Below are 15,357 nucleotides of genomic sequence, written 5' to 3' on the forward strand. Positions count from 1 at the left end.
TCACAATTCACTGCATCCACGACGACACGCGAACGAAGTCAGCGTAACCGAGCTTGCTGTACAAAGTGACTTCGCAGAACGTGATCACTGTGAAGTGCAGGGGCAGATGAAAGCTTGAAATTACAGGCATAGGAAACAACCAAGGAGCCAGGTTCGTGCAGTTGACACTGAAACGCCGTATGAACTCTTTTCTTTTTCTGTTTGCTGTGTTGCTATAGCGGCGCAGTATAGTCGGTTATTTACAGTAACAGCGGGTCGCTGAAATCCAAGAACAAGCGACCAGGCCGCTCATATGATGCTGCACTTCTTGTCTTGATAAATGACGAGGTTGTCGTTGCAGGCGAAGTACTTCCCGAACTTATCAAAGTGGGCGAGCGCAATTTCCACCCTGCCAGGCGACAAAAGAAACACCCACGGGATTAGTACTGGGGAAAGAGAGGTGAACTTTGTTTTTGTGAGTTGTTTTTGCAAATTTCCTCCGCTTCTGCACATTTTCAGGGATGCTCGAGTAAATACGCGCTGATCGTTGTTGCATTCAAGATATTTTCCCTTCCTCCCTCTGTCGCTGAACGACAGTGGCGTTTGCACACCCCACATCTGTAGCACCTTCAAAGGCATTTTATCTCAGAACCTAATGGGCACTGGAACTCCTTCGAACGTCCTGCGGACGTCCTGAACGTCCGCAGTACGTTCATGGGACTTTTAATGCCCATTGGGAAGTAAGTCTGCGGAAGTGGTTCCGGTTAACATGGAGACAATTACCCGGGAACTGTACTCCTGCATTAAGGCAGACCGTGGACCACTCAACACAATCGTGTGACCGTACAGGCCACGTTCTATAGACAGCGCTTACTCCACAGCTGACTTGCATCACCTCACTAGCAGCCCAGTCGGAGACCACAACAGAATGTTCTCTGTCGTCACAACAGATATTCTAGTAGTATTTCACTTGTCGTGACGACAGAAATTCTCCAGACGAGACCGCCTCCTGTCGTATTGCACAATCTTCTGTCAACACGACACAACTGCAGCTCCATAGCGGCGCCAGAAGCACACGAAATGCTGTCGTCACGATATCATGACAGAAGTGTTCTGTCGTATCTTGGACACGATTCTGTCATTTTTGATTGGGTGGTTAACATATGAGTGCCCCTTGCACATAATAAGACGAAAGTATCTTTTTACATCAGCGAAAGTTCCCAGTATATACAACTGTGAGAAATGATGTGAGTGCGAAGACGCCACAACAAAGAGAAGCACGCGAACTTCACAAACTCTGACTTCCGGTTTGTCTGCACACGGTTAGTGAAAGGCAACATTTATGAAAGCCTTTGTCTTCGCTTTTGGTCGTGTTATGGGTATTATAAATGTTGAGCTATCAGTAAGACGTCCTATGCCTTCGCCTGCTACGTGTTGTATGGAGAAGATGCAATGTATACCGGATGACATGCACCATCCCTTTCAATCGTTACCAGCGCACTGGTCCTACTGCTAGACCAGGAAGCCCAGGTGTATAGTGGCACCGTTAGCGCGTCCAAGTTCTGAAGTGACGAGGAAGGAAGATCTTGGCTTCCACAGATTTGAAGCTCTGGACTGCCATAGGTGTCATAGGACCGCAAGCGGGCAGAGTGGGTGAGGGAACAAACGCGGGTTAATGACATCCTAGTCGAAATCAAAGGGCAGAAATGGGCTTGGGCAGGGCATGTAATGCGAAGGCAAGATAACCGCTGGTCCTTAAGGGTGACGGAGTGGATTCCAAGAGAAGGCAAGCGTAGGAGGGGGCGGCAGAAAGTTAGGTGGGCGGATGAGATTAAGAAGTTTGCGGGGATACGGTGGCCATAGCTGGCAAAGGACGGGGTTAATTAGAGAGACATGAGAAAGACCTTTGACCTGCAGTGAGCGTAGTCAGGCTGCTGCTGCAGATGATGATGACGATGATGACTGTGCTATTCGAGTGGCACTCCGAGCCAAACCAGGCTATACTTGAAAAAGATAGAGATGCTCTATTACACAAACGCTGATGTAGCTGCGCGGTTCTTGGTCGATCGCACCTCAATAGAAAGGTTTCACCCAAAAACTTGTGTGACTTTGAACAAGGCGCAGGTGCAGAGGGGGTCATGCTTCCTACCTGTATTGTGGGTCCGGAAGTGACGTCACGAGGTTCATGATTTCTCGGAGTCGGCTGGGCACACTCTCGCACCACGTCTGGAGAAGGAAATATTTTCCCGGTTGTTACCGCCCCCCGCTTTCCGTAAGTACAGCAGTTTGCAACGCAGTGCAATGTGCAGTGCGCGTTTTGAATTCAGATGAACGAAGCCGCGGTGCTCTTCAAAAGTGTTGTGGGAACATGGAAGGAAGAATGCGAGGTACAAACCATTGCGAACGAAATAAAAAACAGTTGGTTCTGCGTAAGGTCCAAGTTTTTCAAGCCGCTATGTTCAAATTCTTCCTCGAACTTTCTCATGAAGAGACGAAATCCCTGCAAAGAGACGCGGAGAAGTCGGAATTCAGCTCCCGTACTGAGACAGAGTGAAATCATATAGAGAGCGCTTCACGTAATTTGGGCCAAGGGTTTATATAAGGCGGTAGATCACAGTCTTGTGAAACCAACGAGCTATTGTTTGCAGTCATGAGGCGCTCCTCACAGTGTTTTTTATTCCGCTCAGTTAGTCTACTAAGATGAATTATGCAAATTTTAAAACAATTTAAGGCTAAGGGGGCTCAAAAACAACCGATGGATTTTTCTCGAGCAACGTGCCTCTTACTTGGTCCTCTTTTCCAGCATTTTAGGAAACCACACGAAATATGAACAACAACAAAAAAAAAATGACGGCGCTGATGCTCTATTTATGCAGCGCTCTCAAACGCGTTTTGAACGAACGAAGAATACGCGTTGACCGTGCCCAAGTGAGTGCTGCGCACGGTTCGCAGGATCGACTCCCAGCGTAGCGACTGCATTTAGATATAGGCGAAAACGCACATGTGCTTAGGTACAGGCTGAAGAACCTCAAGCGGGACATGGCGGCGTGTCATTGCCACGGTGCAGCTTTGGCAAGTAAATATCGATTATTTGTGTCGGTTTCACTGCACACAGCATGCAAGTCAGTAGCCGAAAGTTTCCTTAATTTCTAGGCTCATAAAGTTTCCTTAAATCCCGCTCATAATAAGCTCGGCACAAAAGCAGAACCGCCAGAAGAGAGGCATAAAAACGTTATTCTGTGAACTGGCGCTGTGTAACGCTTGGGAAAACGTAATAGTGACGAAACTTGGCGAGAAATTGTGGATGACATTGCATTAGGCTGGATATGGCAGGGAAATATAAAAGAATGTGTGTCCGAGTCAAAATTATCAGCAGGCCCCTAATATTCACAATAGTCGCGCACTACATATGGAACATGACAAGCGAACAGAAAGAGACAAGAAAACGACATGCACGCCTTCAACTTCAGGGATGCTTCAGGAACCGCACTTTAGAAGTTTTCCCGTAAAGCAGATGATTTAAAACACAGTGAAAGAAGCTCCCGACCATTTCCTTTAGTGTGAAGAAAAACTACACAGTGAATGCACAGCGCCCGCCACCCTATGAGAGGACCTTTTTACTGGGCTAGTTGGTCCATTCTGACATCAGTAAAGCAGCGCGAATGAGTGTGCTCGAGGGCGAAGCGAAGGAGGGAAAGGAAAGAGCGCTGAACACATCGTCTACGTGGCCAAAGGAAGGCCGGACTGCGCCGAACAGAACGTTGAGTTAATAGGGTACCAATCCCTTCTTGAGGCAGGAAGTGATATGCCTGCCTCGGCAGGTTGACCACGTGATGTCGTTGACGAGGGAATCCAGCGCTAACTTCATACGAGCCAAGTTAACCTCGGTTATGTGTCTGCACTGGGCTCATACTAACAAGTATTTCCCGCATTTACATGAAAGCCTTATACTGCCCCCCCCCCCCCCCCCCCCCCCCCGGAGATCCTCCCGACGTTTGTTTAATTGCAGTAGTGTTCAGCGCATTCATGGTACCACTAACGCTTTCGATAATTCATTTCTGCCAACTGTTATATCAGAGTGGAATGTACACTTCCTGACGGTATTGTCAATGAAATGAACCCAGTAAAATTTAAACACTTAATGATTGCTTATTTTTTTCCTGAATTCCTGTAGAAAGCCTTTTTATTCGCTTATTTATTGCCTTGTTAATAACTTTGTGACCCGTACCATTTGTAATCCACCCCCCCCCCCCTTATGTAATACCATTGGGGCCTTTAAGGGAAAAAATGATGATGATGAAGTGCTCACTCACTGGATGACGTTCTCATCGGCGGGAAAGTGAAGGTCGGAGCTTAAGGTTACGACATTCTAAACCGGCAGTGATGATGGCACTCTTTGCCATGAAGGAATTAGAAGGTCATCGAGAAAAGATAGGGTGGACACCTGGATCGCTGAGTTACTAAAGCTATGAAACCTGTCTCGAGGCCCGTGCACCCTGCAGGCACAGTTAGGCAGCGCCGTTAGTCGAGCTCCGCAACGCTAGCAGTTCACCACAAACTACATTCCATGATCTGTATTCCATGCCAAGAGTGCTGTCACAGTGAACGCCCTCATCAATTAAGCAGACATGTCCTCTTGCACTCGAAAACCGGAAACAGAAGCGTTCCGAGGCTCACCTTGTAGGCCAGGCCGACGGCAGCCATGCTCGTAACCACCTCCTTGCGGAATGTGTTGATCTCAGTCTGCAGCGGAAACAAGAAGTACTTTCGATTTAAAATTTGTTGAAGCTACGCCCTAAACCTTTTATTTTTCATAGATGTTCCGAAGAGACTGACTGAGCAAACCAGAGAAGTGTAACACAGCGAGTTCAAGTAAATTGTTCATCTTTAACAGAAAAAGATCTCTGCGGACAAGAACCTGATCGTGATCATCTCCAGTTCTTTGCCGATGTGGTGTTATACAGGACTATCGCAAATTACTTTCCTGGTTGTATGGACCACATACTGGCATGATGCTGGCATGCATTGCCGAAAGCAAACGGCATGATACAAGCGACTTGCAGTAGTTTAAATTTTTTGGATACAGGACAAACTGGCTGGTGGTGGAATGTTTTCACGACCTATTGACTCACTGTTGAAATGTTCTTTGTCCTGAAGTGTGCAGGGCTTCTGCGTGTTTCTAGGTGGTCGCACATGCGAATACGTTGCATTTTTGGACATCGGCTCCTCTCTTAGGTGCCCTCAACATCTCTCTCTTCATATGACTCAAGTTGTGGGCTTACCTTATTCACGGGTTTGAAGAGGCTGTTGTAACACACCTCCACCGTGTCACTGTAGTTGCGTATGGTGGACGAGTCCCACCAGCACATGTAGGTGCCGTTCTGGTCGAAGCAACGACCTACGCTTGTAGAAGAGGAGGTACAAAAAAGAGGGAGAAAAGATACGTGCAACGCTTTTCAATGCTGTCTTTGGAAAACTATGCGGTAGTGCTGGTGAATGTAGGTCTGTGCGTATTGAACGGCATTTGAAGGGGAAAGGAATGAGCCGAAATGAGGAAGAAGAGTTCACATAACTAATATGTGAATTTCACACTGAGGTAATGTTGAAATGCAGACGCTAAGAAGTCCACAGGAATGAATGATGTAACTACTGCGCAGTCATTATGTATTCAATATTAGTTTCATGTTGATAATCTGCAGCGAATAATATGATGCTCATGGAGATATTTTTTCGGGATGTTTTTGTTGACGCTGATATCACGGGAAATTCGATGAATCGGCGCGTGCATCCCAAATTTCCTCCCAAACAGCCAAAGATCTCATCACCCCTCACTCCCGTGCCCCGACATGAACCACAACCCACTAAAAGAAAAGCCCTGTCAGGGCCATAAGCCATGTCGCCTTTCTTTTTTTAATGTTTATCATTTGCACTGGGTCACAGATGTTTCCTAAAGGTGACGAAATAAGCAAAGCTGGCAGTATTCTCGGCCTTTTCTTGGATTTGAAACATCGTTTAGTGTAAATTAAACTCGGCGCCGGCCGGTAATTGTACCGTTTCTACTTCAAAATGCGATTAAACATGCCGGAAACTATTACATGACTCTCATCATACCAATAAAAATTAGCTGTCACCGTCACGAGGTCCACTGCTTGCACCCAATAGAAACGGAACGGCACAAGTGCATACCATACATTTTAATAACTGCTAGAGAATTCTCCATGTGCTTCACTCAGTGCTTGCTAGTCCCGGTATATTTTGATCCTTAGCACAGTCTTTTGACTTCTTTTGCATCTCCGCTTACTTTCCGGTTCACCCGTTGTCTGTCCTGCGCGCCCTCTTCTGCACCAATTTCTTCTTTCTCTCTCCTATGCCTTTATATTACATGGCGGTAAGCCTCTGTATTGCTCTTAGTGGCACCAGGACGTGACATTATTTCGAGAACTCAGAATGATCTCAGCCAATCGGAGAGCACATCCGCGATGGCTTTAAGGTGATGTCAGACCGCATTCAAGAAACATAAGTTAGCGCAGCCTCGCTTGTGTGAGCACAAAAATGAAGAAAACTCCGCTGCCTGTGTTCGGAGTGACAGTGCACGTTAAAGGTTCGCAGGTTGCGGTCGCCCAGCGGGGAAGCGAGCAGCAGTAACAAAGAGTGCGACAAGTTTACGTTTCTCTGAGTCTGCCACCTATTATTACGTGGTAGATATCTGCGTGGGTTTTTCTTCCTGATCGATTTTTTTCTTGTGTCTGGTTGTTGGTAAGTCTTTTTCGCAGGCTAGAAAGGTCAGAAAGCCGTCACTTGCCTTCAAAGATCAGGGAGCTCATCATCTTGGAGGCAATGAGGAATCCAAGAGAGCCGAAGTTGAGTGCCCTGCGTGAAAAATAAGCAAAAAAAAAAAAGCCAAGCGGAAAACAAAATTAAGTTCGTGAGTGAGAACTCAGAAGAGCTGCGAAAAGGTTTTTCGGGCAGGATTTCCATTTTAAGAAGCTGGTAACCATACATGGAGGAGTTATTAGTGACTGACTGGAGCCAGTACGCTAAGCAATCATAACGGCCGAACATGCGAGAGCCTGAACAGCCAACAAACAGGCAGCTAATCCCGTGCGCAAATAGGTTCGAGAATTCTGCATCTGGTTATCTGACACCAGCTGCAGCCTCCAAGAGCTTCCAGGGGCCGTATTCTATAAGGATCTGTTTTTCATTTCATTCTGATTGGCGTCAGCGTGACGACAGGCTCAGGCGAAAGAAGAGAGTAGCCAGTCACAGAAATCGCAAGGCAGCGGGTCCCCACGTCGACGACAGCCTTCGCCACTAGCCGCACGCATTGGTTAACCATCGGTTGCGAGATGCAGCCAACGGCGAGGTCCGGTCGTCAGAGAGTCGATGTTCTAGTTGCTTCCACGGACGCTTGAAAGCTACGTTACCGAAAAACAGTGGCCAATGCTAAAGGACCAAGATAGAAAGTGGACAAATGGATCCTTATACTGTACGGCGTAAGGTTTCAGTTAGAGTTGAGCTAAACACATCATTATTTCATATGGTGATCTACGACAAGGAACAGTCATGGTACACCTATTCTACCGAATTAGCGCCGAGAGGTGTGCTTATATTTCGCTTCGCGCGAGAGATTAAGCTTGAGAAGTCATTGTTGAGGGTAAATAGACCTGCTACGAATCGCTAAAGCGTGGTTTGCCTCAAAGAATCTGCAGACGATATCTAAAACATTCCTTTTCCGGAAAAAAATTTCTAGTGCCCGATTTGCCAGGTAGTTTCTTCTAACGCAAGAGCGCTAAGAGTCCCATTCAGCGGCAACCCCGTCGTGGTCAGCGTGCCGAGAAATGCAGGTGGCCCACCTATAGATCACGTGACCTTGTGACGTCATCGCAACATGCCCGCCAAGGTGTGAACAAAGTGCACACTGTGGCAGGTGGAATTGAAGTAACTCAGTTTAATTAAATCCAACTGCCACCGGCCAACCATGGCACTACACCTCATGCGATATGGCATGGATTGAGAGAAAATTGCCCGTGGCAGGTGTCACCGTGGCAGGTGCCAGTTAAATTAATGCTCGGAAAGAGCAACCTGAGTCGCACAAGCCCCACTAGCGGCTCTGTTTGAGGCTCTGTTTGAAGCAGCTACTCGCCGGGGCAGTGGCGCAACGCAGAGCCACTGCACCACTGCACCAGGTATAGTATGAGTACTCCCCGCGATTTATGAATCGAAATTAGAGATGCACCAATTCCACATGCAAGGGAATGTAAGCAGAACCTGCAGGCGAAAGAGTACTTTGTGTGGGAGGGATCTCTAAAGGCATCGCATTATGCTCTCAAGAGAGAGAGAGAAAAACTTTATTGAGGCAAGTGTGTTTAGACCCCCCTTCGGTCCCTGGACCACCGCATGGCCCCACTCTACGTCGAAACGTTCATTTGGCGTTTGTTCATGATGTCGGCACCCCGAATCGCCGCAGCAAGCTGCGATGTCGGGTCCAGAGACGAGAGTATGACCTCCCAGTCTTAAGCGCTAACTGCTGGTGAAAGAAAACTGTGTCCGTGTCTGCTAAGTGATACACAGAGAAGACCACAGGCCATTGAAGGGACCCGGTAATGCTATCTCGTCATACCCATATACCCATAAGACGAAGCTTAAGTGTCTCCTCATGGCAGAGTTTGTTTTTCGTTTGGTTTTCCGGCTTATTTTTTTGCTTCCTGGCTTCTTGGTTCTTCGTTCCCTGGATAGTTTACTATTCTAGATCACTATCTGGTTGAAGCTGTTTTACTCCGTGCTGATTACAAAATTGATTGCCGTGAAAAATTAGGTTCGTATCATTCAGGCGGCAAGCAACAGCTTCTAATGTGCACTCGCTAAATATGCGTTAAAATGTCCCATTATTAGATTTTGTCAAGGAAAAGCGTGCCACAGGGTCCCTCCTCATACAGAAACGCGTGCCAACCAGGGCTCCGCTTATGGTTCAGCATATATCCAATGCTTCTGAATGTCTGCCCACAGCTGGCCACTTTGATTAAAGTTTCGGCGGCCCCTGCGCAGCTCTACAGAAGTCTGTCGATGATAACAATCGACACAAGAAGACTTAAATTTCTTTCCGTTTCGAAGTTAGTAGTTCTCCATGATGATTCCAGCTTCCCTGATGCAATCCTTATGTTCTACGAAGGACGTGCACGTGATGGTTCCAGCTTTTTCGGCGTTACGTATACATGCATATGGTGGACAACCACCGATTAGCATGGGCTAGAGAAGTGTTTTTATGCTGCTGCGGAGAAGTGTTTTTTTTTTCAGTTCTAGTTTTTACTTATTCTTCGATCGCACAGTTTTAGCTCCGTTAAAGAGAAAAGTTGCTTTCATGTGTGAGTTTTTACAGAATGCCGTAACATTGCCTACTAGGCCTACTGAAACTGGTTAGCAGCTCTAAGCTGTTTAGACTAGTACGTGAGTAGGGATAATTTTTGGCAGTGTACAGACGATGCACAGGAGACTTACGGACTTAGGCCATCCGTGTATAGGGGTGGTTCAAGCATTCCTCCAGGAACAACTTCATAGTGAGAAATAGAAAGAAGAACGAGTAATGTATGGAACTGCACAGAGTCGTTTAAACATCGCCCAGCAACTTACCTTGTTAAACATTACGGTCTCTTTTTTTTTGGTGGCTAATAGTCACGTGCACTGAGTTACTGATGGCGTATGTGCAGTTATCATATCATCATCATCATAAGGCTGACGACACCCATTGCAGGGCAAAGGCCTCTCCCACGTCCCTCCAATTAACCCTGTCCTTTGCCAGCTCCGGCTACCGAATCATCGCAAACTTCTTAATCTAATCCGATCATCTAACGTTCTGCCACCCCCTGATACGCTTGCTTTTTCTTCGAATCCACTCCGTCACCCTTATAAGAACCAGTAGATACCCTGCCATCGCATTACATTCCCTGCCCAAGCTCATTTCTTCCCCTTGATTTCGATTAGGATGTCATTGACTCGAGTGTGTTCTCTCACCCACTCTGCCCACTTCCGGTCTCTTAACGTTACGCCTATCATTTTTTTTTTCCATAGCTCGCTGCGTTGCCTTTAACTTAAGCGGTACCCTTTTCGTCAGCCTCCACGTTTTTTCCCCGTAGGTGAGTACCAGTAAGATACACCTGTTGTATGCTTTTCTCTTGAGGGATATTGGTTATCTGCCGTTCATGATTTGAGAGAACCTGCCATATGCGCTCCATCTCATTCTTATTCTTCTAGTTATTTCGAAACAAAACAGCTACGTCAAGTTATTTTTATCTAAAACACAGTTTGGATATGAATTCCGGCTACCCACAGGGAACAACGGAAAAAAAGGTGCTAGCATGCCTTTTGCATCGTATCGACAACGTTGCGATGAAGCTAGTGATGCGATCACATCAACCTTCCTGTAAATAAGCTTCCTTGGGAAAATTTTCCGTTTAGAACGACCACTTAGAACGAGTGACGGTCGTGACGGAGACCTCTCAGTCGCTGGCAGCTAGGCATGAGGATAGTAGGGCCAATCTCTACATCATTATATCATCAAGAGACTCTAATCACTGAATAAGCCGATACAGGGCAGCTTAGGTCAGAGATTGAGGCACTACACAGTAAGCAAACTTTTACCATTGCCACTCACAAAGATTAAAGCATGGGTATGATGCGTAAGGTTGTCAAGGACGGACATTTCGTATGCAGACATGCAGCGATAACCATTCCACTGGAACCAACGCATATAGTCTTCTTTATATATGCAAGGTTTTCTTATGATTTCTTACGTCTACCTCGACAAGTCACTTACAAAAACAGTCGTGTGAACCGTTTCTGTATTTGCAAATATTTTGGTTATTATGGCAAACAGAGCTGTATTATAGGTGAAGTGAAATAACGTTTACCTTGAGTGTTATGAAATCATACTTGAGGTTAAGACTGAAATTGCATTTTTCTCCTTGAAGCCCAAAGCATTAAGCGCGACACCTAACGGCGCTTACAGATCTCGCGCGTAAGACAACAGATTTCGTAGACGCACGCAGGAAGTTACGCTAGGTAGATGCTTCAGGGCCTAGGACGGTGGCGCGACGTATCCCAGCAATGGATGAAAACGGTTCACTTACTCACTGTGTTGTATATCGCGTCGTAATTAACTTGTAGTGAGGAATAGGGGACATCGCTGCAATAAAAGAGTAAGGTAAATTACTGCGCTTATTCCCAATTTGCGTGACTCTTTACTATACAGCGAACGTATTTCTCCAAGCTTTGCTCGCAGAAAATATCATAGATGTTTTTAGTTCTGAGGTAGTCGTAACGAAGTAAAGAGAAGGTAGACACAATTTTCGTTCTGTGCGGTCATCCCAGCTTACATACTATTAGTTGTTTTATGTGATAGCCCCAAAGCTGTGTCATTGATTACTTAATCAGCACATTACCAAAGTTTTTGTGTGCAGGGTAGAATTAACATTTATTGCGCGAATATGTGAAACATTGTGCCCGAGAAAACAAAAACTATACATTGTGCAGATGAGTCCTGGTTGATTGGTGAAGAAGGATACGCAATGTAAGTTTTTAAGCTCGCAGGCACCATACGGCACCACTTCTTCGCATTGTAGCATAAGCATGCAGGCATTCATTTAGAAGACGTTGTTTGATGCCTGCACCATAGGTTCTTTTTTTCCTGTGAAAGATTAATTTATCTTATGTAGCACAACTTATAGTTGTCGCCATAATGCATTCAGAACACTTTCTAAAACAAATAAAAAGTATCAGAAGGTCTACTTCGGGCGCTGTGGTTATGAAACAGACATTCGTAGAAATATGTTATACTCTATGTTATACTAAGCGTTTTGTCGAGTTTCGCAGCCCCTAAAGGGCCAGTCTGCTGAGTTTTATCTAACGATCTTTTTTTTTTCAACGATCGAAAGATTTTTGCCCTAATAAACAAAAACCAGGATGTAGCACTGAGAAACACAGAAAAAAGTTTAAAACCTTTTTTTCCCTATTGGTAGTATAGCTTTCTCATTGCAGTCGGCGTCTGCGAACTCTGATCACGACAACTAGAAATATAGTCAGCGTAGTGGCCTTACGAACACAATGTGTGCCGCCTCGCATAGAAGACCTACGGAGGCAATAATGGTGGTACGACAAATAATATCAATAACAATGCTGGTGACATCTATCACAGATGGCAGCAATCACTTTTGCCGACACGATCGCAGCTGCTTGCGGCGCCACTGCAAGCGTAGCGTCGGCGTCTGTTGGGTATTTTCTTTCGAAGACGTTTTAAAAACTGTGAAGAAACCTTATACAATAAATTCCCTGTATTTTATTAAAACAGAGAAGAGTGCCCAGCCTTAGGTTGATGGGAATTCTGTCTGGCGCTGGGGAAGTGAAGTGAAATAACTAGAAAAATAAGAATGGAGTGGAGTGCATTTTGCAGGTTCTCTCAGATCATGAGCGGCAGTTTACCGATATACCTCAAGAGAAATACAGCTTTATCTTACCGGTACTCGCCTATCGGGAAAAAACGTGGAGACTAGCGAAAAGGGTTCAGCTTAATTTAGGGACAACACAGCGAGCTATGAAAAGAAAAAAAAATGAGTGTAACGGGAAGAGACCGGAATCGGGCAGAGTGGGTGAGGGAACGAACGAAGGTTAATGACATCCTAGTCGAAATCAAGAGGAAGAAATGGACCTGGAAAGAAATGGAAAGAAATGTAGTGCGAAAAGAAGATAACCGCTGTTCCTAAGGGTAAAGGATATGGGAGAGGCCTTTGCCCTACAGTGGGCGTAGTCAAGTTGTTGTTGATGATGATGACTCTTGGGCGTAGTCATGTAACGCAGTATGTTCACTACAGACGTCTACAATCTTAGCCGCAATGACAGACCACAGCGTAGCGCTACCATTTACACATACCTGACTTCGTTTACGAACTTAAGAACTCCTGTCTAAACCATGAGTACTACCCTCGTTACTGCCTCCATGCGGCAAGGTCTATCAGCATATGCCGGCATGTTTATATGCTCATCTCGGACAGTAGATTGCCCATTTGAAGATCACTAGCGCATAACCGGGGCCTAAAGTAGAGACTAATCCCCTTTATTACCCCTGTGGCCTTAAATCAGCGAAAAAGGAAACGAACTCCGCCGCTAACCTTTCATGGAAACTGTTCGGTACTTTCTACTGGTCATAAATGGACGTTCAGGTCTGTAATAGTCTGTCATATAGTGGTTCGTAACGTGCGCTGGTCAAAACAAACGGTCCCCGCGCCTTGATATTCAAGAGTGTCGTGTTCTTTTTTCGTGGACCACCGGATTCGCGGTTGTCCTCGACCGAGCACTCACTTGATGAACTCGGGCCGATTCCACGTGAGCTTCTGCCATTCGCGCTCTGCCTCAGAAACCATGAGCTTGACGACAAGGATGACGTACGTGTCCTGGTACTCGGTCTGCAGTGAAAAGCACGCATCCGAACCGCTACAGGACATCCACTCGATGCTGTGTTTCTTCCTTTCTCAGGCGAACATGGACGGTACGGTAATTCTTTTCGGCCGACTCTATTCCACTGTCATCTTGTACTTCTCTGGCTGGTTGATGCCGGCAATAATAATGGAACGCCCAAGAACAAAAAAAAAACAAGAAAGAGAATGGATTCCTTATACTGTCCCCGTACTGCTGTTACGAGCAAAGTGCACTGTTTTAGTACCGCTGCCTTAAATGCCCGTCTAGTGAGTCTTCCACATCGCCACAGCGCTGGTGGGGTTTCGGGGGAAGGCGCCATGGGTTTGAAGAGTCCGAGCTTCTCACGGGAACCGGACGAGTGGTGTGTAGCGTAGATTCTCTTCTCGATTCATTCTTTTCATTCTTCTGCTGCTGCACAATCGCCTATGACGACAGGGCTGTTATTGCTAGCCCTGATATCAAAGAAAAAGAATTGAAAATACAATTACGAAACGCGGCTCTTGCACGCAATGGCTTGTGTCTGCAGTTTATGGTAACGTCCCAAAGCGTCTAAGGCTATGAGGAACGCCGTAGTGAAAGCGATCCGGGTAATTTCACCTGGGGTTCTGTAACGTGTACTGACATCGCATCGTGTACGAGCCTCTAGTCTATCGACCCTATCGAAATTCGACAACCGCGCGAGGGATCGAACCCGCGCCATGCGGGTCAGCAGCCGTGCACCATATTCAGTGAGCCACCGCGGCGGCTGGTGATTGTGTCGCCATGGGTTTCTTGGGATGCACATGGCCCACGAAACCTTGTCTAACTAAAGCATGGCCAGGCGGTCTCCGGTTCAGCTTAAATTCTGCTGAAGTTTAAGCACCCAAAAAGTAAAAAGCGAGGGCAGAGGTTAAGATTACCTTTTGTCTAATTTACCGGGACCCAGATTTCTGAAGAAGCCTAACTAAGAAGAATTGTCGGCTAGTTTTTGTGATATCAAGTTCAAGAATCGTCAACGAAGAACCGGACGAGAAGGCCGATACACGCAAAAGGCAAATAGAAGTCTCAGCCAGCAGCCACGGTCATTCTGCTATGCCTAGCTTAAAAAGCTGCTTCTCGATCTGAGTGGACATGAACATGCACCCAAACAGTAGGAAAGCGCGAGTGCATTGTTGTCTCTTTCGTTTCTCTAAGTACGCATCTTTTGATTTGTTCGAAGAACTTAATTAAATCCATGTTCAAGTTTCAATTTTACTGGTAGATAATATCGGTACATACATATAAATACAGTACAAATAGAGGTCCCATAGTGAAACACTATACTGGGACCTCTCGAATTAATTAAGTGAACTGAATTTAAAAAATGGCAGCAGCAATAACATAGCGTTTGTACGCTCAATTAGAGGAGATGAAATGGCACGCGAACACGCTCTGTCCACAAGAAAGTATTAGCACTTATACTTACAAACGGCAGCTCAATCGACATCACCTAGAATAAATGTGCAGTGATGTCGGTTAAAGTACGTCCACGTGAGCGGTATATCAGCACTGCCAAAGATTAACGCGTTTATTTGCTGCGAAGAAAGGGAGAACTATTCGTTGAATGATCAGTCCACTCTGATTGTAGCGTATAAGGTTCTGAAAAAGGCTCCACTTCTCGGCCAAGGGCAGAATCAGGAGGACGGAAGGCAAGCGACCACCCTTCTCCTCTTCCTTTTTCGAGCGAGAAGTTCTAGCGAGGAATTGATGGAGAAGCAAACTGACCCAACATTTTTACGGCGGGAAAAAAGTCCCCAAAAAATGCACTGAACAAACAGGTCTGCCCTACTTCCCCTCAACCGCGCACCCGTCCCCCGCTTGCTTTAAAAGGTTCCCACGGGAGTCCCGTTTTTACCAGGGAAAGTGGCATATACAACTTCGTATTTACAAAATACG

The 15,357-nt window shown here is 46.1% G+C and overlaps 1 protein-coding gene across 1 annotated transcript in view; it reads right to left on the reverse strand.

The window, feature by feature from the left end:
• Positions 1-259: 259 nt before the first annotated feature.
• Positions 260-15,357, reverse strand: part of LOC149362858 (endothelin-converting enzyme-like 1) — a 33,300-nt gene continuing 18,202 nt past the window's right edge. Inside the window, exons 10-16 of the mRNA XM_089569831.1 lie at positions 13,327-13,430; positions 6,782-6,849; positions 5,262-5,377; positions 4,657-4,722; positions 2,375-2,479; positions 2,129-2,205; positions 260-388 (exon numbers count right to left, since the gene is read on the reverse strand). Of these exons, the coding sequence (XP_089425957.1) occupies positions 289-388; positions 2,129-2,205; positions 2,375-2,479; positions 4,657-4,722; positions 5,262-5,377; positions 6,782-6,849; positions 13,327-13,430 (636 nt within the window). The 3' untranslated portion in view covers positions 260-288. The remainder of the gene's footprint in view (positions 389-2,128; positions 2,206-2,374; positions 2,480-4,656; positions 4,723-5,261; positions 5,378-6,781; positions 6,850-13,326; positions 13,431-15,357) is intronic.

This window comes from Amblyomma mixtum, chromosome 2 (assembly GCF_055824585.1).
Source record: "Amblyomma mixtum isolate Tamu chromosome 2, ASM5582458v1, whole genome shotgun sequence".
NCBI lineage: Eukaryota > Metazoa > Arthropoda > Arachnida > Ixodida > Ixodidae > Amblyomma > Amblyomma mixtum.